The following is a 25,208-nucleotide window of genomic DNA, read 5'->3' as shown; positions in this document are numbered from 1 at the left end:
GGGGGGGAGATGTTCATGTTGCTGCGGTCTGCAGTCTGGACGTTAGATGTCGCTGAAAATTACACACTGTAGCTTTAAGTTTAAAAAATTATATATTCATCAGTATAGATATAAATCTATTGTTGTTCCTTTTTTTTGTCCTTTCCTATTCTACTTACATTGCAGTGTTCATATAATCTGTAATACTCCCTGCATAAGTATAATAAAGCTATTTATATGCATAAATCAAGTGGAACACTATGGCAATAGCCGTACTGCTTCACTAGTGAAAGCAAAATCTGTTGGGCTCTCTTTTTTTGCATCAAGACAATTATTGTTATTGCCACATCGACAGAGATTGACCCTGAGGTTCTGGCATGGGCGTAGGTTTTCATAGGGACTATAAGGGACATGTCCCTACCAAAATTTTGGATCAACCTACTTGTCCCTACCAATAATTTGATGTGAATAACATGTTTTAAAATCCAGCATTGTTGCAGCAGTGGCTTCTTTTCCTCTCGCAGCTCCTCTGCCTGGTAGCTGCAGCTGGCTGGTCTTTCCTGTCCCTTTCACGTAGCAGCGCATGGAACTGTGCTGCACTGTTTAACTCTCTGATTATTCTGCCTTAAGTTCCGCCTTCTCTCTTTCTAAGTGCTTGTTTTCTAGTCTGTATGTGTGCGCGTGCGTGCTTGGAGTGCAAAATAAAAAAGTGTTATATAGTGGTATATTTTGACATATATTTTATAGTTATTAAAAGTTATTTTATATTTGAATAAACTTAGGCTCATTCTTAGTGTTGTGCTTTAAAATGGACATAAGGAGTTATTTAAACAGTCAGACTGTAGCATATAGGATGATGATAAAAGGTTGTGTTACATTTAATCCTTTACTATTAAAAACAAACTTGTATAATGGAAACATTATATGATTGTAGGAAACCCAGATATAATGATGCAGGGCAGCCTCAAGGTGAAGCAGCTGCCCTTCAGTGCTGTATTATGGAAGAAATATGTTTGGAATGTTATCATAAAATTAGGGCTGCAACTAGCGATTATTTTGCAAATTGATTAATCTGTTGATTATTTTTTCCATTAATCTATTAATAATCAGATAGCCAAAGGTTCCTTCGAGAAGATTTTTTTTATTGAATTTTACCCGGTTGAACCGGAAGGTTTCCTTTTTGTTGGTTTTTGGTTGGGGATTTTTGCCGGCCATTTTTTAAAATTTTTTTTATCTTAAATGCAAAATTTTGTAAATTTTTTTTACAGTATTGGTATAATTTCTGCTCTAAGTGTGTCGCTCTGTCGGCTAAAGGCACATTTTAGTGGCCCTATACTCCAGTTAAAGATTAATCAGTTACTAAACTATTTGGCGATTATTTAAATAATCAATTAATATGATTAATTGTTTCAGCCCTAGATAAAATACATAAAATAAACTAAACAGAGTAACTACAGCCCAGATGTACATCTTGTATAGTGACATTTATAATTTAAATGCTCATTGTCAGATTTATTATAGTTCAGTGCACATGTAAATACAATACATTTATTTGCCGTCCCTCGAAAAAAAAAAAAATAAGAGTGGGGTTTGCCTCTGCACAATTCTATATCTTCAAAAGAAAACACAGGATAAATCCACATATAACAGACATATTTACACCATATTTGGTTAAATAGGCACTGTCTTAGTCGCTGGTAAGTTTAAATGCAAACCTTTTTAAAGTGGAAAAAAGTCCTAATTCCACATTCGTCAGAGCCAGTGATGCTTTAAACATTGTTAAACAGCATCTAGTGTGTGTAGTTCCTATAAGGTTTGATAGCAAGAAATGCTGCTGTTCTCTTTAAACAAAATGTGCCCTGATGCTCACATTAATTAAGCATATTTTTGCACAAGACCAATGAGATCAGACCAATGAAACTGAAGACCAATAGTGTCCCTATCAAAGTTGAAATCAAACCTACGCCCTTGGGTTCTGGTGCCCATCTACTTTCAGCTGATTCAGAACGCTGCTGCTCGAGTCCTCACTAAGACCAAGAGACTGGATCACATCACTCCAGTTCTGAAGTCCTTACACTGGCTTCCTGTGTCTCAAAGAATTGATTACAAAGTACTTTTGCTAGTTTATAAATCACTAAATGGTTTAGGGCCAAATACATTTCTGACCTGCTACACTATGACCCCCCCAGACCTCTAAGGTCATCTGGGACAGGTCTACTTTCTGTTCAGCTACAGTTTCTATGGTCCTCACATCTGGAATAAACTCCCGGAAACCTGCAGGTCTGCTGCTACTCTCAGTTCTTTTAATGAATGCTGAAGACCTTTCTTGTTGATGTTGCCTTTCTCTAAATTACGTTAATTTCTTTACTGTTTAATCTCTTATATTGCACTGTATTTTTTATTCTTGTGTTTTATTTTGTTTTTATTTTAAACTGTTTCTTCTGTGTTTTGTTTTTTTTTTTAAACTGATTTTATGTAAAGCACTTTGAATTGCCCTGTTGCTGAAATGCTATACTAATAAAGCTGCCTTGCCTTGCCTTGCCTTTCAGCCCCCCCTCAGTGTACATTGGTTGTTGCCTGGCCACCCTTATTAAATATTTCTGGCTACGCCTCTGGCTGTTATTGACCTAATATCATAGGGAAGCCCCTGTTTGTTAAAAAGCATGAATCACATGGTCCTGATCTGCTGCATCATCACCAACTCCATCATAATCCTCCTCCTCCTCCACATTGGACGCTCGCGGGCAGCAAGGTGCTGATCTGACGCACCGACGTCACCGGCTCTTTGACAGCACTTCCTGGAGCGCCGTTTGTTGTGGGAAACAGCCCCGCTGCTGCTCAGCTCAACGGTGGAAATAGGCCACATAGACGGCAGGAACAGAGGGGGACACGTCGGCGCTTCTCTCCCACCTTTAAACATGCGGTCTCGGCTTCCTCTCACCGCTATCAGCTAAAGGACCGGGAGAGAAAAGAAGAGGAGTCTGAGGACGGAGAAGGTGGAGATAAAAAAAAAAAAAATCTCCTCCGAGCAGCAGAGCCGCCGACAGCAGGGAGCTGTCGCGATGTTGTAACCAAACCATGGACAGCAGGATAAAGTAAGAGCTCCGTGTTTCTCAGCTGTTTGTCTCCCTATGCTTCCTTCTGCCAAGCTAACAGCTAATGTTAACGGTTCGGACGCGTCGCGCAGTGTCGGAGCTGCATGCGGAGGAATGTTTCTGCGTGATTGGAGCCCTCTACAGCCGGGGGTTTAGGGCCAGGCCAGCTGGCTCAGTCAGCATGGGGGTCAGTCTGTGGCTGTCTGCTAGCTGACCGCCGGTTAGCGGCTCTCACTGCCAAACCAGGCAGCTTTACAAACACTTATCAGGCTTCTGAGGAAGCAGAGTCCATGATGGTGAAATGAGAGAACTTCTCTTTCTTAGAAAACCACTTCACAGTCACTCAGAGAAGCTCTGAAAAGGGCATTTTTGATCATATTTATTAAAAAAGTTTAAATAAATTTAACAAATTTTAATATAATTGAGTAGATTATTTCAAATTCTAAATAAATAAAAATAAAGCCCAAATATATGATGGAAAGGACGCTTTGACCTTAAATGGAGATTCAATTCAGTTTATTTCTGTAGCACCAATTCACAACTCATGTCATCTCAACGTGCTTTACAGTTCAACCAGATCATACAGTCAAATTGATACAAAGTTTTCTAAGGAAAACCAGTTGATTGCATTGACTCATTGACTTGAAGGCAATCCCTCACACTAAGCATGCTTGTAGTGACAGTGGAGAGGAAAAACTCCCTTTTAACAGGAACAAACCTCCGGCAGAACCAGGCTGCGTGTGAGCGGCTGTCTGCTGAGGCCGACTGGAGTTTCAAGAGGCAGAAGCAGAGATACAGAAAGATAAGATAAAAAAGAAAAAAAAACTCTGACTTTAAAATGTGAGGTAACACTTTGTCTGAAATTTTAGTTTTTCTCTCCCTTCTCCTAAATCTGCCTTTTTTTTTTAACATCAGAGAAGAAGGTTAGGGGAAAAAGGTGTTCAAGGAGGCAGAAGCAGAGCTACAAAAGGCAACTGTAAAAGGCAGCCCAGTTCAGGAAACACACAGCCAGGCAGACGAGCTCCGAGCCAGTTCATCACCAGATCTACTTCCTTGTTGCATTTTGGTTTCTTCCATCTTATTCTGAACCATATCTTGAGGATAAAGTGCTTTTATATTTTCTAGTAGATTACTCTGTTGACTATGGCTTTGATAAAAAAACACCGGACCAACACTGATGATTGTAAACTTTAAAATTGACCTCAAGTTACTCGTATTCTCTGTTTATTTTTATTTTTCCTCGAGACACTGTGATCTTAATTTCCAAATCAACTACCACTCTGCATTAGATCAGACAAGTTCGTGCTTTGTGAATTCCCTTTACACTTTAGCTTGTGCGGCACATTTTTTTCTTCCACTAAATTTTCTATTACCGTAATAATATAGAATATGGCCCTTTGGTTATAGCCAGCTTTTTCAGTCTTGGCCATTTGTGTCTGATGCCTGTCTCCATGACTGCCAATTAAAAGATTTCTCTTTTAAAACCCTTTTTTTTTCCTAATTGGAATTTTTAAAACCTCTTTGTGGAGAAAATGTAAGTTGCATTGATTAACATTACTAGAAATAGATGCCTGAAAGAATGTCGCTGCGAATATTCTTGTTGTTTGAGCTTTATTTTTATAAACCAGCTGCTGCCAGTATTGACATTATCTGCCATTGACTTTTGGGACTATGTAAAGTAGGACAGAACCTTTATTTCTAAGTAGAAGTACACATGCAACCTAATACATTTTATCAGCACCACAGTGGATTTTAATGCTAAATGGAAGTTAAAATGTTTTTTTTCTCTTTCTAAAACAACATTTCCTTCTTTTCAGGGAGAACCCAGAAAGAACATTTGATCTAGTTGTACAAGTGGAGTGCCCATCATCTGAAAATGAGGGTAGGTGATGTCAATATTTCCATGTGTATCATTTCCTCTGCATGGATTATGCGTGTGTTAAAAAAAGATGAACATTTGCTCTGTTGCACAAGCTATAAAAATATTTTTGGTTTTAGAATTTGTACAAAAAAGACCTAAGCAGTTATTGCCATGGTGTGCTCTGATATTTAACCCATTTGTTTGACAGTTTCATTACTTGAAACCTTTCTGATAATGTTTTAATCTGTTAAACCGAAACTAGGAATAGGGTGGTACGATAACCTTAACTCTTTATACCATATTTTCGTGCTGATCAAGGAAAAATATATAAAACCAAACTGTTTAACAGGGTCTTACTACTTTAATTTAAACCAGAAAGGCCTTTATTTTTTGGGGCCCTATAATGATTATTGTCACTCGAAGTATGTGAAGGTGCTATATTGGTCTGCTTATGGTAATAGGTAGTTTTTTTCCAGTTTGATTTAGTTTTATATCAAAGAAATGTAAGGAAATAATTTGTCTAATAAATAAATCCTTAATCCTATGAAAATTGTTTTAATGTTAGGTTGATTCTGTCTGTAACTTTGTTTGTTTTTCTAATTTACTTTAAATCAGCAGTTGTGTTTACATTTTCCTGAGAAGTGTGTTTGCTGTAAACCTATCATTGTTTTGGTTTTTGGACGTTTGCAACCCTAAACACACCCCTACCTAACGGTGTTTCTGCTAGAATTAAAGGATTATTTTCTTTTTTTCCATCAGACTTGTTAACCAGTAATAATGCCGTAAACTCTTCCTGTTTATCTCTTTTTTCCTCTTCAGTGTTTCCAAAATATATTATCCCTCCTCCATCCTGTCATTATGATAATTGTGCAGCTTTGCAGTCAGGCTGCTGTGTAATTTCATTTAGCATTAGCTCAATGAACTTGCATATTATTTAAAGTAAGACGTGGAGTGTCACCAAACTTCAAGACAGGGCTGAGTCAGCCTTGCACAATGAGAGCAGTCATTATGACTGTTCTGTTATTATCACAGTGTTTGCAGGGTCAGGATCCAAAAGGACAACGGCTGTTTGGTCTGACTTCCACTGACAATGCAAATATCAAATAAGTTAGCGTTAATGTTTTGCTATTAGCATGATGGGGAACTTCTTTACTTATTTAAAACATGTGTTACTCTGAGTTCAGGTTTATTTTTGTAACTGTGCCCCATCTAAAAAGGTTTTAGGAAAAACATTATTAGGTCAGAGTGCTGCCTTAACCTTCTGCTCTTTGCATTAGTAGAAAATTTCCAATGCTGGCAGTGATTGGAGCTTTTCTGGGAAAAGACCATGGCCCATGAAGCACAGAGCTCTTTACTCTGCCTCTTTATGGATATGGAAATTAAAATAAGCCTCACATTTCACATCAGTATCCACCATCCTTCATAAGTTGAATATTCTGTGAAAACATTTCTCCTGCACATTACACCCACTGTCTTATTTTGCCCGCTCGGTGGACTGAATTTAAAGAGGTGTTATTGGATGGTTGACTTGTGCAGCTGCTGAGCTGACTAGGAAAGGCTGAAAGTTGTCCTTGGATGCAGTTCTCATATTGGATTTTAAACTAAACTCATAAACCGCCGAATTGCACAGCAATAACTGACTTCCCTCTTGTATGATCCGGGGTCGGACTCATTTCCGGAACCCTGTTCCCGAGAGCAAAAGCTGCAGAGAAACGTCTGCACACTTCAAGGCGAGTTTGGAAGACTTCTCTGCTCCTTCTCTCGCCCAAAGTGCCCTTTCTGCTCAGAGTTATGATTGGATCTAACCGGGACCGGTTAAGGAAGCTGTCAGTAAACTGGGGGGTGGGTGGTGGTGGTGGCGGGGGGGTGGCTATGATTGTGGTGGAATGCTTTTGAGAAGAAGCAGTTTCATTTACTTCATTGAGGAATGAATCACTTCTCCATAATTCGGATAAGTTTCAGTTTCTTTGAGGATCTCAACTGGAGCCTTTACAAAGATTAATAGTTCTTAGGTGGTAGAACTGCGCCCATTGAGATATATGTATATGTGTGTATGTATGTATGTATTAAAAAAAAGAATATTTCCTCAGCTTTGTTCTATTTTTGTCCCAAAGATGTACTGAGCGTTTACTGAAAGCTAAGTGGGTTTATGTTATGAGTCATAATCAACAGGCTCTGGACATGCTGCAAAACCTCCACAAAGTCACACACTATCTCCATCTTCTCCTACAGTCAAACATGATCTCTCTTTTTTTTTTTTTTTCTTTTTTTTGCCAAAAAGTGCCACTTCATATTCACACATTATCTTCCCACTGCCTCAGAGAAGCAAACAAACAGCAGGGCAACCATGACAAACTATAATTAAATTGTCATAGCAACGTGATGTTGAAAATTTGAGCTTTTCTTTTGGCATTGGGAGAAGTGGTGGAAACTTGACTTGTGATTTTCACATCTCCTCTCCACAGTTCAGGCAACTTTAGTTTTAATTTTAGCTTGATGTTTGGCTGTGTTATCTTTTATTTTGCATTTCTATTCTCGGTAATCTAGCTCACTCTGTTTAGAGAGTGAGGAAAGGGTGTCCTCTTTGAGTGAAAGAAGCGCGCGTTGTGCGTTATCTTGCTGATGCCGCACCAGTGTGCCACTCTCACCACATCCTGGTCCTGCAGATTTGAAACAAGATCCACGTACGGCATCACCATTCGATGCCAATACTTCTAAATGGGACTTTCCTGAGCTTGTCAGTCAGAGTTAAACTGCAAGGTGAAAAGAACATTCACATCCTTTAGTTAAAAATAGTTCACTACTATATGAAGGGTCAAAAACGCCTTTCCCTGAATTTCCTGTGTTCAGTGGGTTTTACACCTTTTGTTGCCACAATGCCGATGACACCCACATATTTGCAGACAGCCCTGAAACAAGCCTGCATTTCATCAAGCAGTTCCACCATGACCTTGTTAAGCTAGCTGCTCTTAAAAATAGGCTGTTCTTCGTACATTTAACATTTCCTTTGGCAATTTCATGTTTTTTTGTGCGGCAGACTTTTATTACTTGAAATTTAAGGGCGGCAAACTAAGTAGCTGTTTCTAATGTTAACTGCTAGTCTGTGTAGAATTTCCTTTGAAATAAAAACCTTAAAACAGCAATAGTTGATGAATGGAGCCACATTTTTGCAGGATAAGTACAAGGAAAAAAAAAAAAACTCAGATATATTCCAAATGTTGTCTTTGACTTGGTTTCAGGTTTTTTTAATGGCATTTCATCAATCCATCTTCCATCAAACCTATAAATTAATCCAAACAGAGCCGCAGTAATGATAGTTGAAAGAATAATTATACATATATCTATTTTCTATACCTGCTTGTTCTTGCAGAGTTGCATGGGTGGAACTAGCACCCATTTCCAGCTGTCATTTGGTGAGCAGCGAGGTACACCTGGACAGGTCGGCAGCCAACATAATGGCAATTAAAAGGAAAAAAAACAAATCATTTAACCCAAAATGCAGATTTCTAAACAAGCCACAGTGTCTGGATAAGAACCCATGCATGCATGGGGAGAACCTGCAGACTCCATGCAGAAAAGCCTGGGTTTTGAACCCACATCCTTCTTGCCCTACTAACAGCTACACCACAGCTCTTAGGGGTACTCATTGGTATATATATATATATATCTAACCTGTGAGTTGACCAGCTCAATGGTTTCATGTGTGTTCTGTTCACACAGTAGTCATAGAGTGCCTTGCAACAGTATTCATACCACCTGATCCTTTGCAAACGTTGTATTACAGCAAAAAACGTTCATTCAAATTTTGTTTTCCTGCTAATACAGCTGCAATTCTTCAGGCTCACATCTTAACAAGTTTTCAACATTTGTTTACCTATTTCTCTTTGCAAAACAGCCCAGATTTAGATGGGGAAATTAGCTTATAAGTTTAGTTAACATTTAATTTGTTTCTGGACTTTGACTGCGAAATTCTAACAGATAAAAAAAAAAAGTTTTGATGTCAAACATTACTACCCTAACTTTTTAGTCTAGCTTGTTTTGCTCAAAGATGAAAGTTAACCACAGTTTCAATTTCTTTGCTGCTTCTGACAAAACAAGTGTTCAGCTCCAACCATAATACCATTATCTATGACCTGCTTTCCTCTCTCTGATGAAATACCCCATCCTCCCTGCATCATGCTGCCACCGGGTGATGCGTAGTGTTCTTTTACACCACTGTTTTCCACATTGGTTGTAAAGTAAAGTCTTGATCTCATGTTTTTTAGAACCCCCCTCTGCACACAAGGACGTTACAAACTGCCCTGAGAAGTAGTTTAGATTTTTCCAGGCCCCTCCTACACAAAGGCCAGGTTTTTGGGGAACACATCCTCCATCCTAAGCTCTAGATCTCTGCAGCCCCTCTGGGAATAGGACGTTTTTGTTTATGCCAAAAAGTATGGATGCTTTAAAAGGCCACATGGTACGTAGGTGCAACATCAAATGATGCCTCTTTCCTTTAAATTACATCATATTTACTGTCAATGAAGCATTTGGCTGCTGATTCATGTCCTGACATCAGGTTCAATATTATGATCTTCTGTGGTAAAGCAGAAAACTGTTATTTTGTGATTGTGAAGCTAAAAGCGTGTTAACTCATGCTTTAGTTCTGCCTGCGGTCTGAAGCATTATTGTGTTGGATCATTTCCCAGTCATTATTCCCCATGGGTAGCCTTTTCTTCTTCTCTTTTGGCAAACTGAGTGCAGCATCAGCGTTGTGGGTAATCCACCACCCTAAAGTTTAGATTGCAATATTTTGCAGTGAAATCTAAAATGAGATTTTTAGCTGTTCCTCACTTGGTATTCTCCTTGTTATTCCCTGAAAATATCAGTAAATCAGCATTCCACAGCCGTGTTGCTGGAAGAAAACAGCAGCCAGAATTTAATGCCTGTGTCCGCGATGGTGGCGGTGTTCATCGCTGGACTTCTAACCATCTATCTGTGGAAAGATGACAGGCACTGTCCCTCTTTCCTCATGCAGGTCCGTGGAGACCCGGCCTCCCTGTTCAGTTCTGCTCAGCTCTGTTGGCTCGCTGCTCTGTAGATGCTCAGGCTGTGAGCAGAGTGTTGCCTGAGAGCGTGACTGGCATGCTAGCTACTAGCAGCCCTGGCTACATAAAGCCATATTGATGTGCTTCCAAGATGCTGCCAAAGCTAGCAGATGACGCTAGTGCTGCCAAGGCAGTAGGTGGGGACAGATGCTACCTGTCCTCGCCTGCTCCCTGCAGCCAGATTGTTCACGCTAACAAACCAATAAACTTAATAGACCAGCATATCCCTTTTACAGCAGCATTTATGCTGCAATTAGGGAGGCGATTTATTATTAACATAAAGCTAAGTGGCAGCAGCTACTGGGGAGAGGTTTGGGATTTTATTCATCTTCTTTTCGCAATGTCCTTTTAGTTTTTGGTAACATACGCCTTTCTATTATCAGCTAAGCTGACCAGCACTCCAACAAGTGTCATTACTTAGTCATGTTAAATTATCTAAGTGTGAAAATATGTCTTTAAATAAGCAATCCTTCCTACATCAGCTATAAAACAGAGGACCTACTAAAATGGGCCCTTTATTTTTTTTTTAGAGATGTCATGTATTTTAGTGGAATTAATTTGACAAGATGTCTGAAACCTTACAAGTTTTGTAGCATTTTGATGCCTAAATCCATTGCTGCAAATGATTGGTTGATTTGCATTATGTGTTAATTGTTAATGAATCAGTTTTATCTAATAAACTGGCCAGATAGAGCATTTCTCTTTTTGATAAAGGAGTCAGAGCTGTATATTCTGATGGTTCTTTTTTCTCTGCGTTCTAATGTTCTAGATGTTTTGCTCACTTCAGGTACTGCTCTGCTGCCGTCTCGGCGATGGCTTCCTCAAGCTGCCCTTTCTCACCTTTCCCCTCTTCTATTCCTCCACTCTTCTTAAAGTGTTTTTTCTTTCACTTTGTTCATGAAGTTCATGCTCTTAGAAGTGTTTTAAAGTGATGGCATTTCACAAAATGGTTTTTCTCTGTGACATGGCCATTGTTGGTTCTTAAGTCTGATTTTATGCCAGTTTTGTGTGGAGTTCATGGTGGGCTTATTCGAAGTCTGTGGGGACTTTTGGAGAACTTGCGAAAGCCATGGCAGCAAAAAGGGTGTTGATTGGTCATTAGACTCCGGAGACGGCCCCACACTCCTCACATTTTATTCATCTCTGAACTTTTCTGCCTTTCTCTTCTGTCTGAACCGCATGAATTTTCTAGAGTCTGTGTTAAGCACAGGGCTTGATATCATCTAATTTTATTTTTAATCTGTTTCCTCTGAACTCAACTGAGGAAGTCTCTACACTCTTGCGTTTTAGTTTAGAACTTAGTTGACTCTAAGAAACCTAACAGTGCAGGGTTGTAGTCATCCAATAAAGTAGTCTCGAGCTTTACTTTTGCTTTTTAATGTTTTGTTCATTTTCAGTTATTGTTTAAGTCAGTGGATTTTGGGGGTTGGGGCAATTAATTGCATTTGCAATATGGGTTTTTGCTCAGTTTTGCTGACATTACATTTAACAAGAGTAAGACACAAGTATTTTTTCTCCAGCCCATTAGGTGGTGGTTATAAACGTAAAGTTGGTTTGCTGCCACACAGAATGGAAGAGCTAGCAGAATGATAGCACGCTGATTCATGCATGCAGATAGAAATATGCACTTTTTCACACAAAGTCCTGCTACAATGGACTCTGAACAAGTAAACTTTTAAGGTCCTTTCCATGCTTCAGGTCAGCGCAAAGGAAAATCTAAATAAAATCGCAATTCCACTATTGACAGAAAATGATCACAATTTTGATTTTATGCTAAATTGTTCAGCCCTATTGGATATTTTGCCTAAAAGATTTACATTAACCAACCTTGCTTCGTGATGTATTTTGCAGGCTATGATATTTTTTTAAGCTGATACCGTTCTCAAAGTACTCTTGAGTGAGTTTTAAGTTGCTTCCTGCTACCCAGAAGTGTAAATATGTTATAACACAGAAGCCCATTTCTTTTATACATTCTTGAAATTGCGGGGGGGAAAAATATGCCATTTGATAATAGAAATATTTATGATTAAATTCCAGTGAGTGAAAATAAGCCCTTGAAGAACTCAAACAGTTTTACCACCATTGCAGTTAGACGTAAACGCAGATTCACTCACCAGCTCTCCGGTTAGAGATTAAAGTTAGGTAAAACTATCCCAGTATGAGGCGTAACTTTAATCTTAGCCAAATTAATTTGTACTGTGAGATATTAAACACAGAAGTTGACCAAACATGAAATACTGGATATCGTTTGACCAAATTATATCAGTGTTTAACTTCCACTCAGTGGTCAAAGGCAGTGTACCCGGTGTCAGGGATTTTTTTTCTGGGTATATCTGTCTAGACTGTCCAGTTAGCTGATGGCTGCCGAAGTGAGTTGGCTCTAAAAAAACTTTTCATCCCTATTGTATTTACATGATGTCGTCATCTGAGCTAATATTTGATTTGTGTTTTATTTGTGTAATATTTGATGTGTAATTTATCAAACTTCATCTCATTAAAAAGTTAAATAATTCAATTCAGTTTATTTATATAGCGCCAATTACCAACACATGTCATCTCAAGGAACTTTACAGAGACAATTCAACCAGATCATACAGTCAGACTGATTCAAAGTTTTCTTACTGAGGAAAACCAGTTGATTGTATCGGCTCATTGACTCGAAGGCAATCCCTCACACTAAGCATGCTTGTAGCGACAGTGGAGAGGAAAAGCTTCCTTTTAACAGAAAGAAACCTCGAGCAGAACCAGGCTCAGTGTGAGCGGCCATCTGCCGAGGCCAACTGGGGTTAAAGGAGGCAGAAGCAGAGATACAAAAAGCTGCTGTAAAAGGCGGCCCCATCCAGGAAACACACAGCCAGGCAGACAAGGTCCGAGCCAGCTCCCATGAGGATGAAGAGAGCACATCCAGCCAGTCACAGTCAGAGAAACAGGACTACACTGGAAAAACAGGCCGATCTCCAACATCTATAAAAAAAAAAAAGTGTTGATGGCTGATATTTCTCTCCAGGATGGGGTCACAGCCAAACAGGATCAGACGAGGCGAGACGAGACTTCTCTCCCCTTTTTGCAGACAGTATTTACAGTATAAAGATAATAGTGAACTTATGAGTTGGTTTTCACAAATGTTGGAAATCGACTGAAGTGGTGTAAAAAAAAAAAAAAAAAAAATATATCCTCTACTGGTGGCGGTATTTTAAAATTTTAAACAGGATGCAGAGGATTGTTGGTTGATGCTGCAGCTCCAGGGGAACCATATAGCTTGTCTGAGTGTGAGTAGAGCTAGAAGCATAGATTCTGTGTTGTATTAGAGGGCTGTGTGTGACTGCATCTATAAGATGGAGAAACAGAAGCTGGGAGAACTGCAGGAGGCTCATCTGAATTCACCAGTGCTGCCAGACTGGTGGGGGGTGGTGGATGGTAGGGGAAGGGGAGGGGGGGGATCATGGAAAGACTTCTAGGGACTGACACTAGCTGGCTATTTTTAGACTTCCCCTTTTCCCGGCAAAAAAAGGGGGGAAAAGTAGGAACCCGATCAATAATTTAAAACGAGATGATTTTGATGAATGCAGAAGAGTTTCATCACATTATCCCACTCGCAGCCTCACAGCAGTCTTCTTAGTGGCTTGTTTTTTTTTTTTTTCCTCCCAGTTTGAGCTTTTTCTGCATGTAGTGTGCAATTTTATGGGTTGGCAGCTGAATTTATTCCCCTGTGATCACTGTTGATTTATTTTTTTTCCTCTCAAAATCTGTGGCAGTTTTGTGTTTTTTTTATGATGGACATTTTTATGAGGCCACAATACTGTCTGTCTGGATGGTGCTTAAAAACTGAAAACAGTTGTCTTGTTATTGTTTCCTTCATTTGAGACCTGTCAGAATGTGACAGATGATTAAGTATGTGCTGCATGCTATGCACAGCAGATGGTACAAATGTAAACTCCAACAATCACATAAAACCAGATTTTCTGAGTCAAAGCACAATAATTGGCTGGTACTTATGTATGTAATACCAGAGTGGCCTAGTTTATCCCACAAATGAACAGGATTAGCTTAGACTCTGCTTTAATATAGCTTTGGTGACGATAATCTGTGCTAGTCTTGTAAATTGGATTTTAGAGGGAAAAAAATTTGACTTTTATGACAGGTGTGGAAAATCCATGTCATGATGGTAGGGTTTGACTATTACCACATTTTCATTTCTTTTTTTACTCTGTTTTCCTTTCTATAATTGATAAATTATGTTTCAGCAAAAGTATTGAAAAAGAAGCATATGTTTGAAGTGAAGGCAGCTGATAGAGGGATTATGATACATTAGGATCACTGACCTCAGGCATCAAGGCATTACATAATGTTCACCAAATACAAAAGCGGTTCCAGTGAACCCTGGAGCTCAAATATGAATGAGTTAAGTTAATATTTTCTTGGTGATTTATAAAGTGAGGATGAGTAGATCAGGAGAACCTTCGTTCAAGTCCAGCAGCTTGGAGACTTAACAAACCGGTACCATGCTGTGGGATTAAGACCTCTGTGGTGGTGCTGTGCTATTTCTGATTTAGTAGAATAGATTGCTTGCAACAAGGAATAAAATTTTAAACAATCTTTTTGAATAAATGAGTTTAGGCATTAAGATATCGAGTTTCTAAGCAGAAAATTAAAACTAAATAGTTGTACTTCCTGGTTAAGTCATCAGTCCCAGCTGGAATATTTGCTGCTAGTTTCTGTGCCTCATTTAGGTTTTTTGTTTCCCATAAACTAATAAAGAGAAGGCCTCTTCCCTACCTGTGCTTCGTGCACAGATATTTTTTCATTATTTTGCAAGTGTTCACATCTTCTTTTTCCTTGTCACTAATAAGCAAACACACACATTCAGCATTAAAGATACAGAGGGGTTTTATTTTTTTTCCAGAAAGCAGTCTACTCTGGGATTTCAGGACGGGCCTTCTTGCTTCACTAAAAAGACTCTTAGTTTAAGAATACAGCAATTTAAATTGTCGCTCATCTGATTTAAAAAAAAATAAAAGGGATGAAAAGGCCAATAGTGATTTATTGTTTGTATCTTTCATACAAGGTTAATAATTGACTTTTAACATGTAGGAAATCTTTTAACAGCGACAGAGTTACTTAAGGAACTGAAACAATTAGTTTGATCAGCAAACATGAAAGTAAAGATATCAGGCATTTTTTCACAATTAAATTCAGTTAAGTTCATTTAAATCCACATTGGTCAAATTAACATTAGAGTTCCTGCATTTTACAGACAGTGAAGGTATAGCAGTTAGGATAAGCTGGATGTTAGAGAATTGTGTCTGACTTGTTTTGACGTCATAAACTGAGTGAGTGGATAAGGTGTATAAATGGGAGGATGAAAATCTGAAGCATGAATATTATCAGGTTGTATACGAATATTAGAAGCCGGGCATAGCCTCGGATACAGACCTTTCACTTTGGTGCTATTGGTCTGTTGCTGATACGCCTTCAGGACTGATTGACAGGTGGCGTCACATCAGTTGTCGTGTTGATGGTGCTACACGCCGAACAGCGAAACTTTACACCTGGAGTCAGTTAGTGATTAGCAACTTCAAAAGCAGCCTTTGAAGCACACATATTAGCCTGGGTGCCATTCCGAACTTAGTCCCGCCCACAAGGTTTGAGGTCGAGAAGTTCGGTCTGGCATTGCTCAATAGTAGCGCGAGTATGCTCGCACAATATCTGGCGGGCCAATCAAATTGTCAGGGCGGGCTTTATACGATGATGGACAGATGATTAACAGGAACGTAATCAACCACGTGACCAAAGCGCGCTTGGGTGACAACAACAATGGCTGCTGCTGGAGAGTTGAGCTGTGTAGATTCTGCTATTAGGTCTGTTCTAGAAGATATCGACAGAAAATTAATTTTAAAAGAGGAACAGAGAAACGTGATCAAGGCATTTGTTGTAAAGAAAGATGTTTTTGGCGTCCTTCCTACGGGATTCGGCAAAGGTTTAATTTATCAGCTGGCTCCCTTGGTCGCTTAACATGTGTCATGCACTCCGTTGCTCTTATTGGTTGTAGGTCTATCCAATTGAGTGCAGAGGCATTTTTTTTCCTGGTTTGTTCAAAACACGCCCCATAATCACAGCTCTATGGAGCAGTATCAGACTCATATTCTGACTAGAATTGAGTAGGACTACATCAGGCTACACACATAAAGCCTTAATTGTGAAAATTAAATGCAATGGAAGTCTGATAATGATCATTTCTCTGGAATTAGTAAATATCCCCCTCATTTCAGGGAAATTCTCACTTATTTTGCATACCCAAATGAAAAAGCAAATAGATGAGGAACTGTAAGCCCAAATTACATGTGTGATACATTAGTTGAAAGCTAACACCTCCTAGTTTCTGAATTTATACATGCAAATTGAGTGAGTAAAACACCCAAGCTGCATCAGTTCAAACATGACTCAAAGTTTCTTTTTTTTATATTCTCGAAAATAATAAGTCTTTTTTGAACAGCAGTAATAAAGACATTCTTGCTTGTTGCGGCTGCTACATTTTGACATGCTGCTATAATTGTGCTTTGGTGCTCACTATGTCCATAAAATTAACACGGTGGTTGAATTGTGGAGAATCTAAGCTTTCCAACGATGTCTAACATGTCTATATTGGTAAACATTTTACCAGTGTAATTTTCAAGCATTCTGAGTTATTATATGTAAACGCTTTAAAACCGCTGGTTTTTGAGACGTAAAAAAAAAACTCCAACTTCTACTAAAACTTCTACTTTAATATTTTATATTAGATTTGGATGCTGTGAAGCAATTTGTGACTCTGTGTCGGTGAAAAGCTCTATATAAAAGCTAACATACTTTAAATGAACCCAAATAGTTCACTGGCTACCAAACAGCACAGATCATAGCAAAAGCTGTTTTTTTTTTTTTAACCTGGCTTTGCAAATTATTTATAACAAAGTTACTGAACCTTTGATGAAGGTGTCGATAAAGTTCATGACCTTTTCATCAACCACTTGTCACACTTTCCGTAACACCAGGGAGGTTTTAATGGAAACAAGCTTGTGTTTCTTCTTAAGTAAGACCAAAGGTCCTTTTTATTTCTTTTTTCTTTTAATTATCATTATCAAGGGCCATTTTCTTTTTTTTTTATTATACACCACGTCCATCAGGTCTGTCTATCTCTCCCTGGAAACGTTGCTCATCTGTTTTACAAATCAGCGCAGCCTTTAATTTTCCACATAGGCGGGGCAGGGAGTGTTCAGGAGCGTCATGGGCAACTAAACTTTAAGCGAATTGGATGCCAAAAAATTTGCATTTATACTGAAGTAGTCATAATATTTTCATTTCATGTGTACAATAAATCATTTTATTTATTTTTTGCTCCGCCCCAATAATGGAGAACATATCTAATCATAGACTAACTGTAGCCACATAGGTCATAGGTCGTCTGATCTATCCATTTCCTCTGCTCTCTGCGCTGATGCAGACAGTGAAGTCCTTATAAAGAGACATGCTTTTATTAACCATGATGTTTTTGGCATCCTCCCATATCAGATAAGTATGCAATGGGTCACTAAGATGACCTCAATAACCGCTTAAACTGATCTGTTTTAGCTCCATCTTCAGCTTGTTAAATCCCCTCCCAAACAAATATTTTTAGAAATTTTGGTTTCTGCTCTTTGTTCATGGACTGAACTAGAGTCTTTGAAATTCAGTTGAGGTCATGTATGGCTGTGAACCATGGCTGAAAAATGCATCATGATGTAAGACTTTCATATCAGTTGATAATGTGTAATTATTGATTCATTTCTAATTTGAAAAAAGGCCCAGGGGGAAAAAGGCTGTGCTGAACATTTAGCCCTTAACCTGTTTAAACATTACCTTTAAAACCACAATAAAGTCCTCTGTACCACCAGTCTTTCCTGACTCGGCCATTAGCGGGTGAGAGGCTAAATCTTTTCCTCTAACTCCGGACGTTGTGCAGTAAAATTACACAATACAACATTTTATTTCCTATATTTTTGATTGATTTTGATCCTGAGCCTTTTTTTTTAATATAAACTCTTGTTTTTTTCTGTGCAGCAGTCCATCTCTTAATTACACTGAATTGACATCGTATTTCTGCATTTCAATTCAACGTCTTTAGCTTGTAAAGTGCCCTAGATGACATTTGTTGTAAGTTGGTGCTTTTTAAAAAGGATTTATACATAAAATTTAATTGGGCTTATAAAATTAAATTTAATATAAAGCGTTTCATTTGACAACCGTGTTTCTCCATCCTATTGTGAGATTTTATTCCTGATGACAAAAAAACAGGAGTTTATTAAAGAAATGATTCCACGTTACATGCTGGACTCATTAGGCTGGTTCTTGTTTAATACTATGAAAGATGAATGACAAAAAATTGAGGCATTGTTTCCCCGCCCATTAAGAAAATCAGCATCTTTATTGACAAGATACGAGGACGGGTATCTGGACATCTAGACCTCCCTTGTCATTTGAACCTTAATTTTGTGGTCAAGGCCAAATCCAAGAGTAAAAGAGTAAAAGCCTGCTGTCTGTGCTGTCATTTCAGCTTCCATTCTTGATATTTACACGTCAACAGCCATGGCCTCAGGCTACGTCTTGCCACTCCAGGCTGCTCCTAGTTTGCCTAACACCACACAATTACTGTAAAGACGAAGGCGTTTACATGTGTGTGGTTCCCCTACTGGCCCCTAATTTGGGATCTGGCCTACTTTTTTAGGACAGACAAAAAAAAAAAAAAAAATAGGTCAATCTCAATGCCTATGTAAGTGTCCAGACCTTTAATCGTAGAAAATCATCTACATCAGCCATGTTGCTTATCTGCATAAAGACACATGTATCCATCAATCTTCCTCCAGTGATCATTAATGTTTTTACTGGGATGTTTTTTTTGTTCTTTTTCATTTTTGTCAGACATTTCTTAGTTGTATTAAATCTCTATTAACCTAAGGTTTGTTGTGTTTCTGACACACTCACAGATGCACCAATGCTGCAACTTGATATCAGCATCACTGTCTATTTTATTGCAAACTTCAGTTAAAAAAAGAGTGTACAAACTAAGTAATTGATATGTTTCCTCATTAGTAACTACTCTTCAACTATAAAGCGAAGACTGTTTTAAGTATTCAGCATTTAAAGAAATATGTATGTGTTCTGATGAGGTTCCATGTCAGATTAAAATACTTTTAAGCAGGTATTAAACATTTAATATCATTAAGAAAACATTTTTTGTAATTCGCTGATGTAGGTCTGCAACTAACGATTATTTTGCAAATCAATAAATCTGTTGATTATTTATTCGATTAATAATCGGGTAGCAAATGGTTCCTTAAAGAAGCCTTTTTCAAAATTAAATAAGGTGAAGCTAAAACTTTTCCACTTGAAGAGTTCAGTATACAACATATTGATGGACAAAAAAGATTTATATCTTAAATGCAAAATATTTACATATTTTTATTTTTTTTTTACAATTTTGGTATAATTACTGCTCTAAGTGGGTTGTTCTGTCAGCTAAAGGTACGTTTTAGAATCTCTAAACTCCAGTTAAAGATGAACTAAATTAGTTACGATTATTTAAATAATCGATTAATCACGATTAATTCAATTAATTGTTTTAGCCCTAATGTAATGTTCTAATCTCAGGTAATGTTCTCATTAGCTAAACAGAAAATACTGAGAATTAACGGCAAATCAAGGGTCGAAGACATCAGGCAGCATGCAATCATCTATATCATTTGTTTCACTTTGGAAACAGAAACACTCTTCAGTATGATTCTATTTTACTGAATAGGACTGAATTTCTCTTCTTTGTTTTCCAACGTTCTATGAATTGACGTGCTGATTTGCATTTTCTAACAGATTAAAGCCTAAAATTGTATGTCCTTTGTTGGACATGTTTTGAAATGTAAATCGCCATTAAACAAATGCTGCAATTTGTTTTAAAGTTAAGAGTCCTGACCTTTGGACAGTGAACCGTGTAATGCAAATAATCAAAACAAGCAAAGAAAAGTAATGAATAAATTGAAGCTTTAAAATATGGATAAGTAAATATAGCAATTTCTAAACAAGACCATTGTTGTTCTTTCCTATTTACTGCACTTTAGCTGCCTAATTTAAATCAATCAATTAAAAAAATATAGAATGAAAAATAACTCAAAACTACATTGTTAAACTTGAAAGGGTGCATTTTTTAATGAAATGAACTGTTGAACGTGATTTATAGCAACTGCAAGGCAGATTTAGAAGTGAAGCAGCTGTGAGAGAATTGGACCCATTAACACACATTTTTGCTGCTTAATTAAGTTTTACCAATAAAGTTAATAGAGTTAAATAAGTAAAGCTATAGTACTGTTGCTTTTGTAAACTTACAAGATGATTAAAGGCACAATTAAAAAATATCCGAGTGACAATTATGAAAGTAAGTCTTGGATGGTCCCTCATCAAAACGCTGAACTTGGACTGTTTCTGGTTATTTGTCCATTCAGCTCTTTACTTAACTATGAAAACCAACCTGAAAATATATTGAGCTATTTAAAACAAAAAACCCAGAACAGTCATCTAGCATATGATGGGAAAAGAAAAAAAATCTAAATTAGCAACTCTTTTTGTTTTCCTGCCCATATACATGTATGCAGGCATGAATATGGGTGTTGAAGACCAGGATATGGAGGTGCAACTTTTCTACTTTTGCGCATGTGCCTTTTTAGCATTTTTTTTTTATTTAATTAAAATTAGTTAACTTTAATAACATTTTTAATTTAATTAAAAGAAAATTAATTTATAAAATTCGGAAAAATCCTTCCCTATACCTTTAACTAGATCTTATAAAAGATTAAATCATTCCACTGTTTTCTTTAAGGCTGATTTATACTCAGAAACCAGGTCGTCGGTGTGTGTGTTGCAGTGAACGCAACATGTGCCCCCGCTCCTTTCTCAGACTCTCTGGTGCACCTCTCCAAAATTGTAGGTGACCGCAGACAGGAGGCCTCTGATTGGTCATATCTACATCTGCTCTACACTATGCGTATTTCCTGTTTGGTACCTTACCGGCTTATTTTGTTTGTATGACCAACATTGTGGAAAAACGACCCGTGAAGATGGACCGGCTAGAATGCTGGGACCTATTTTCCTCCTGGCTTCCCGCTCTTTTATGCCCTCATGTCCCTCCGTTGTCGCACATACTTGCCCCCACTTCCTTGTGCCGTGGAATAACATAGCGCAGACAACGCTTCAATATTGGGCATATGTGACAAGCTCACTGTGACACTGCTTTGTGGAGTATAACCAGCCCTTTAGTCTACAGCAGTGCATTTAAAACATCCACCACATTTATATGTTTAGAGGTACCACTGCAAATGTTTTTTTACCTTTGAAAAAATCTAGTGTTTCTGGAAGGTTTCATTAGCATCTCGTCTAGTCCTCTTCCTGAAACCCTTTTCAGAGAATAACTTTATCTTTGTATCACAAACACAGCAGGTGTGTTTGTTGTTAATGTTGACAGCACTGCAAACTAGAGTAGAAATTGCAAAAAAACAACCCATTCACTAAACTAAAGGGTATGGTTATTAATGGTTGCAAACCCTTCACAATTTAAGCCCAAACAATATCTTCCACTATTAGCCTTGTTTTTTCGGAGTTAGCTTGGAGCTTTGTGATCGCTCGGCTCATGGTAGCAGGTTTCTATCAGCTGTTTTTCTTCTGCCTCTGGGTGGAAACATTTAATATTGTTCCTCTTCTTTTAAAATATTAAAGCTTAGTTTTACAAATCTTCCACAAAGTGTGAACCCTTACTAAGGCATTGTCTCTTTAATACAGAAGGTACAAACTTTTATTTCTTGCTCACTTCCTCGTGGCCTCTTCTGTGTTCACAACAAAGTGTCGATGTGCTGCACTTATGAGCATCCGAGTTGCACCTTTTCTGTTCCTCAAAATAAGGGTTTCAATTTACATTAAGATGTTTTGCATTTGTTAATAGATTGTCTGAATCTCCGCACATTAAACAAGAGATTTCAGTTCCCATTGTTACAAGATTTTGTAGTTAAATCTGTCCTTGGTGATGTCGATGTGGCATAGGTTGATATTGTTGTGCAGATAAATTGGTAAAACTTTGGTTTAGTTTCAGTGGATACAGCCAAACACAATGGAACAGACCTTTTTTTGGTAAAGTAAATGCAATAAAAAGAAGCATATTCAATTGTAAAAAAATATTTGATAGTCTTTGAACAAGGGCTGCAACTAACGATTATGTTGTAAATCTGTTGATTAATTTTTTCAATCGATTGGATAGCAAAAGGTTCCTTAAAGAAGACATTTTGCAAAATTAAATAAGATGAAACTAAAACTTTTCCACTTTAGGAATTTTGCATACAGCATATTGGTAGACGAAAAAGATTTTTTTAATCTTAAATGCAAAATGTTAATATATTTTTAACAATCTTTGTATAATTACTGCTCAAAGTGGGTCGCTCTGTCGGCTAAAGGCGTAGTTAAGTCCCTATACTACACTTAACAATCAATTTATTAATAATTGTTTGACAATTATTTCAATAATCGATTCATTACAATTAATTAGATTAATTGTTTCTGCCCTAGTTTCAACAAATTAGAAAGTCTGAATTTAGCACTTGGGAAATGTTAGCAGGATTTGATCTAAAAAATGACCAAAAAGTGATCAGAATAGGTTTAAAAATTGAGGAAAGGTTTAACAACTCCCATATAAAACAGTGAAATAGATCTTATTTTTCTTTCCTTTACAGAGTTACACAGTGGCAGGCTGTAACTTTGGGTTGAACTGAACAAGAAATGTGTTTGATCAAATTTTCTTCAACAGAAATGTGAAGCATAATGTTTTCCCCCCTGGAAGTTACAGTTCTTTATAATTTCACATCTACTGTTTTTTTTTTCTTCCACTAAATAACATAAGAGAAGATGGTTGTTGCATGTGCTCAGCTGAGTCTTGATGCTATTTTGCCAGTGTTTTTCTCTCAGTCCATCAGTCCTGCAGCACGCCAAGGCCCCTGTGTATATGTTTGAGTTTAGGCAGTGTTGTACGCTTTTAACAGATCCAGATATTTTGTTATCCCAGTGGAAAGATTGGCTGACTGACTCACTGACTGCATGACTGAGAGCTGTCTGTCTGTCAGCCTTTGCATGTGAACTTCAAATCACAGCTCGGCGGCACCGAGCATGTAGCCGCCAAAGGCAAGGCTTTACAGTGTCATCAGCACCACGCGGCTGCCTCTGGGTGCTGTGCCATGTGACATTAACTGGGATCCATCCCCTCCACAACTCAAGGAGCTTCCATGCCACACTCGGTGCTTTCTCTTAAAAATAAGTTGTCTAACAAAGATTTCATCTGCAGCTTTTGGGAAAAAAATCCAGTTCAGTGCTATAGTATCTTAGAGACATTTTAGGTTAGCAGAGGCACCTTAAACTTAAACTTTGACTTGTGAAAGCCTCAAAACTGAATGTATGTTATTGTGACGGATAATAAAACAGAAGGTTAGTAGCTTTCAAGGACTGTATTTTGGCCCTGCCGCTGTATGGTCAAACCCCAAATTGACCAACAACTGGATTTCCACCTTAAGTGTCAGGTTTTAAAGGAGGCCATTCAACAGAGAGGGAAGAGACTAATTGTAATCCAGAGCTAAGTTTAGGTTAATGTTTTGTAAAATGTTGCTTATGCTCTACCTAAAACTGTTTTTTATGTTGGAGCTGTAGGAAGGAAAGAAATCGCGTAGAGTAAGCCATAAGACAGGGTTCCTTCCTGCACCTTTTACATTTCTCTTTGCCTCTACACCTGCAGAAAAAGGCTGAATAACCTCCCCAGTATACAGTCAAGTTCTCCAGAGTCCTATTCATTATTTTTAATGATTAATTAACTTAGGGGTTTTACAGCAGCGAAGCATCACCTGAGTGGACCTGGAACAAGACTGGATTTTGGGAACCCTGCTTTAAGATATATGCAGTTTTTTTTGCAAAACAATCAAGGAAATTACATTTGGAAACACCTGGATGAAGGTTTTCTATTGAGTTTGGAAAGAAAGTTGAACTTTTTGGTGTTCAGGGAAAATCATGTGTGTAGTGGAAAACTCACCCAGCACAAGACCAGGAGTACAATGTTCCTACTCTGTAGCATGGATTTTGAAGCATCATGCAGTGTAAATAGGCCTTTAGTAATTTAGTCAAGAATCCAATATGCTGCTTACTCTTTATTTGTTTTAACCAACGTTGGGATTGTAATTTTATTCCTACTTTCCTTTGCATTACTACAAGCAGCAAATGTGCAACTATACGTTTGTAGACGAGTTCTAATTTAAACATGATTGAAAGACTTCCTGTTTAATCCTAATATTTTTATTTAGAATAATAGGTTTTTGCAGAAGGCCACTAACAAACAAGAATATACATTATAGTCTCACTGGTAACTAAACCAATGGTAAACTTTCTATTTATGGTTAGAATAAATCCTAAAACTGCATCAGCAATCACTATGTTAAAACCAAAGTATTGCTAGGCAACAGATGAAGCGTTCCTCTGTGCCTCCAGGCTTTCATTGTCATGAGTCCTCTTTAGTGAGTCTAAACTGAGTGGAGAGGTGCCTTCACACATGCATGGATTTCCACCTTGCTGCAACACTATTTCCCATCTGTATGGCAGCAAACACACGTAAGGGTTATTACCGCCACTTAATGGGGTGGAGTGAGAAATAGTGAGCCTTATGTATCTTTAACATGACTAAAAATTGAGTTCCTTTGCGATTCATAAGTCACAATCTTTAAAATTTGAGATTTTTACGAAGGGAATGAATCATCCGTACTTTTCTTCAGCTGCAGCAGGGAAGTTGGGCTGATTTGTTGAACATTACAGGACAGTCGTCAAAGATGGCTGATAGCCTGCACATTTTTTAAATAATTGACATTGTAAGTTATTAGATCACCATACACCTTCAATATTATAATCTTATCTTATTAAACAACCCCTATGAAACAACAGAAGCCTGTTTTAACTGCTGATGAGATAGTGGTCTGACATCTGAAGGAAAAGCTTAGAGCACAGACAGTGTTTGATGGATCATTGGATAAAACTGGTTTCACAGTAAGGTATAGGTCGATCACAGATTTCCGAAACTTAAGGAAATATAAGGAAATATCGCCAGGTCGATTAATC

The 25,208-nt window shown here is 37.9% G+C and overlaps 1 protein-coding gene across 2 annotated transcripts in view; it reads left to right on the top strand.

Moving 5' to 3' along the window:
* Positions 1–2,713: 2,713 nt before the first annotated feature.
* dennd1b (DENN/MADD domain containing 1B) overlaps positions 2,714–25,208 on the top strand; it is a 163,620-nt gene continuing 141,125 nt past the window's right edge. Inside the window, exons 1-2 of one of the 2 annotated variants that reach the window (XM_015387873.1) lie at positions 2,714–3,074; positions 4,892–4,956. In XM_015387873.1, coding sequence (XP_015243359.1) covers positions 3,058–3,074; positions 4,892–4,956 — 82 coding nt within the window. In that variant the 5' untranslated portion in view covers positions 2,714–3,057. The remainder of the gene's footprint in view (positions 3,075–4,891; positions 4,957–25,208) is intronic. The other variant, XM_015387875.1, reaches the window with a different exon arrangement.

The sequence above is a fragment of the Cyprinodon variegatus genome, unplaced genomic scaffold (genome assembly GCF_000732505.1).
Source record: "Cyprinodon variegatus isolate N-32 unplaced genomic scaffold, C_variegatus-1.0 Scaffold405, whole genome shotgun sequence".
In the NCBI taxonomy this organism is placed as follows: domain Eukaryota; kingdom Metazoa; phylum Chordata; class Actinopteri; order Cyprinodontiformes; family Cyprinodontidae; genus Cyprinodon; species Cyprinodon variegatus.
The sequence above is the reverse complement of the archived record's forward strand: the minus strand, read 5'-3'. Positions and strand labels throughout refer to the sequence as shown.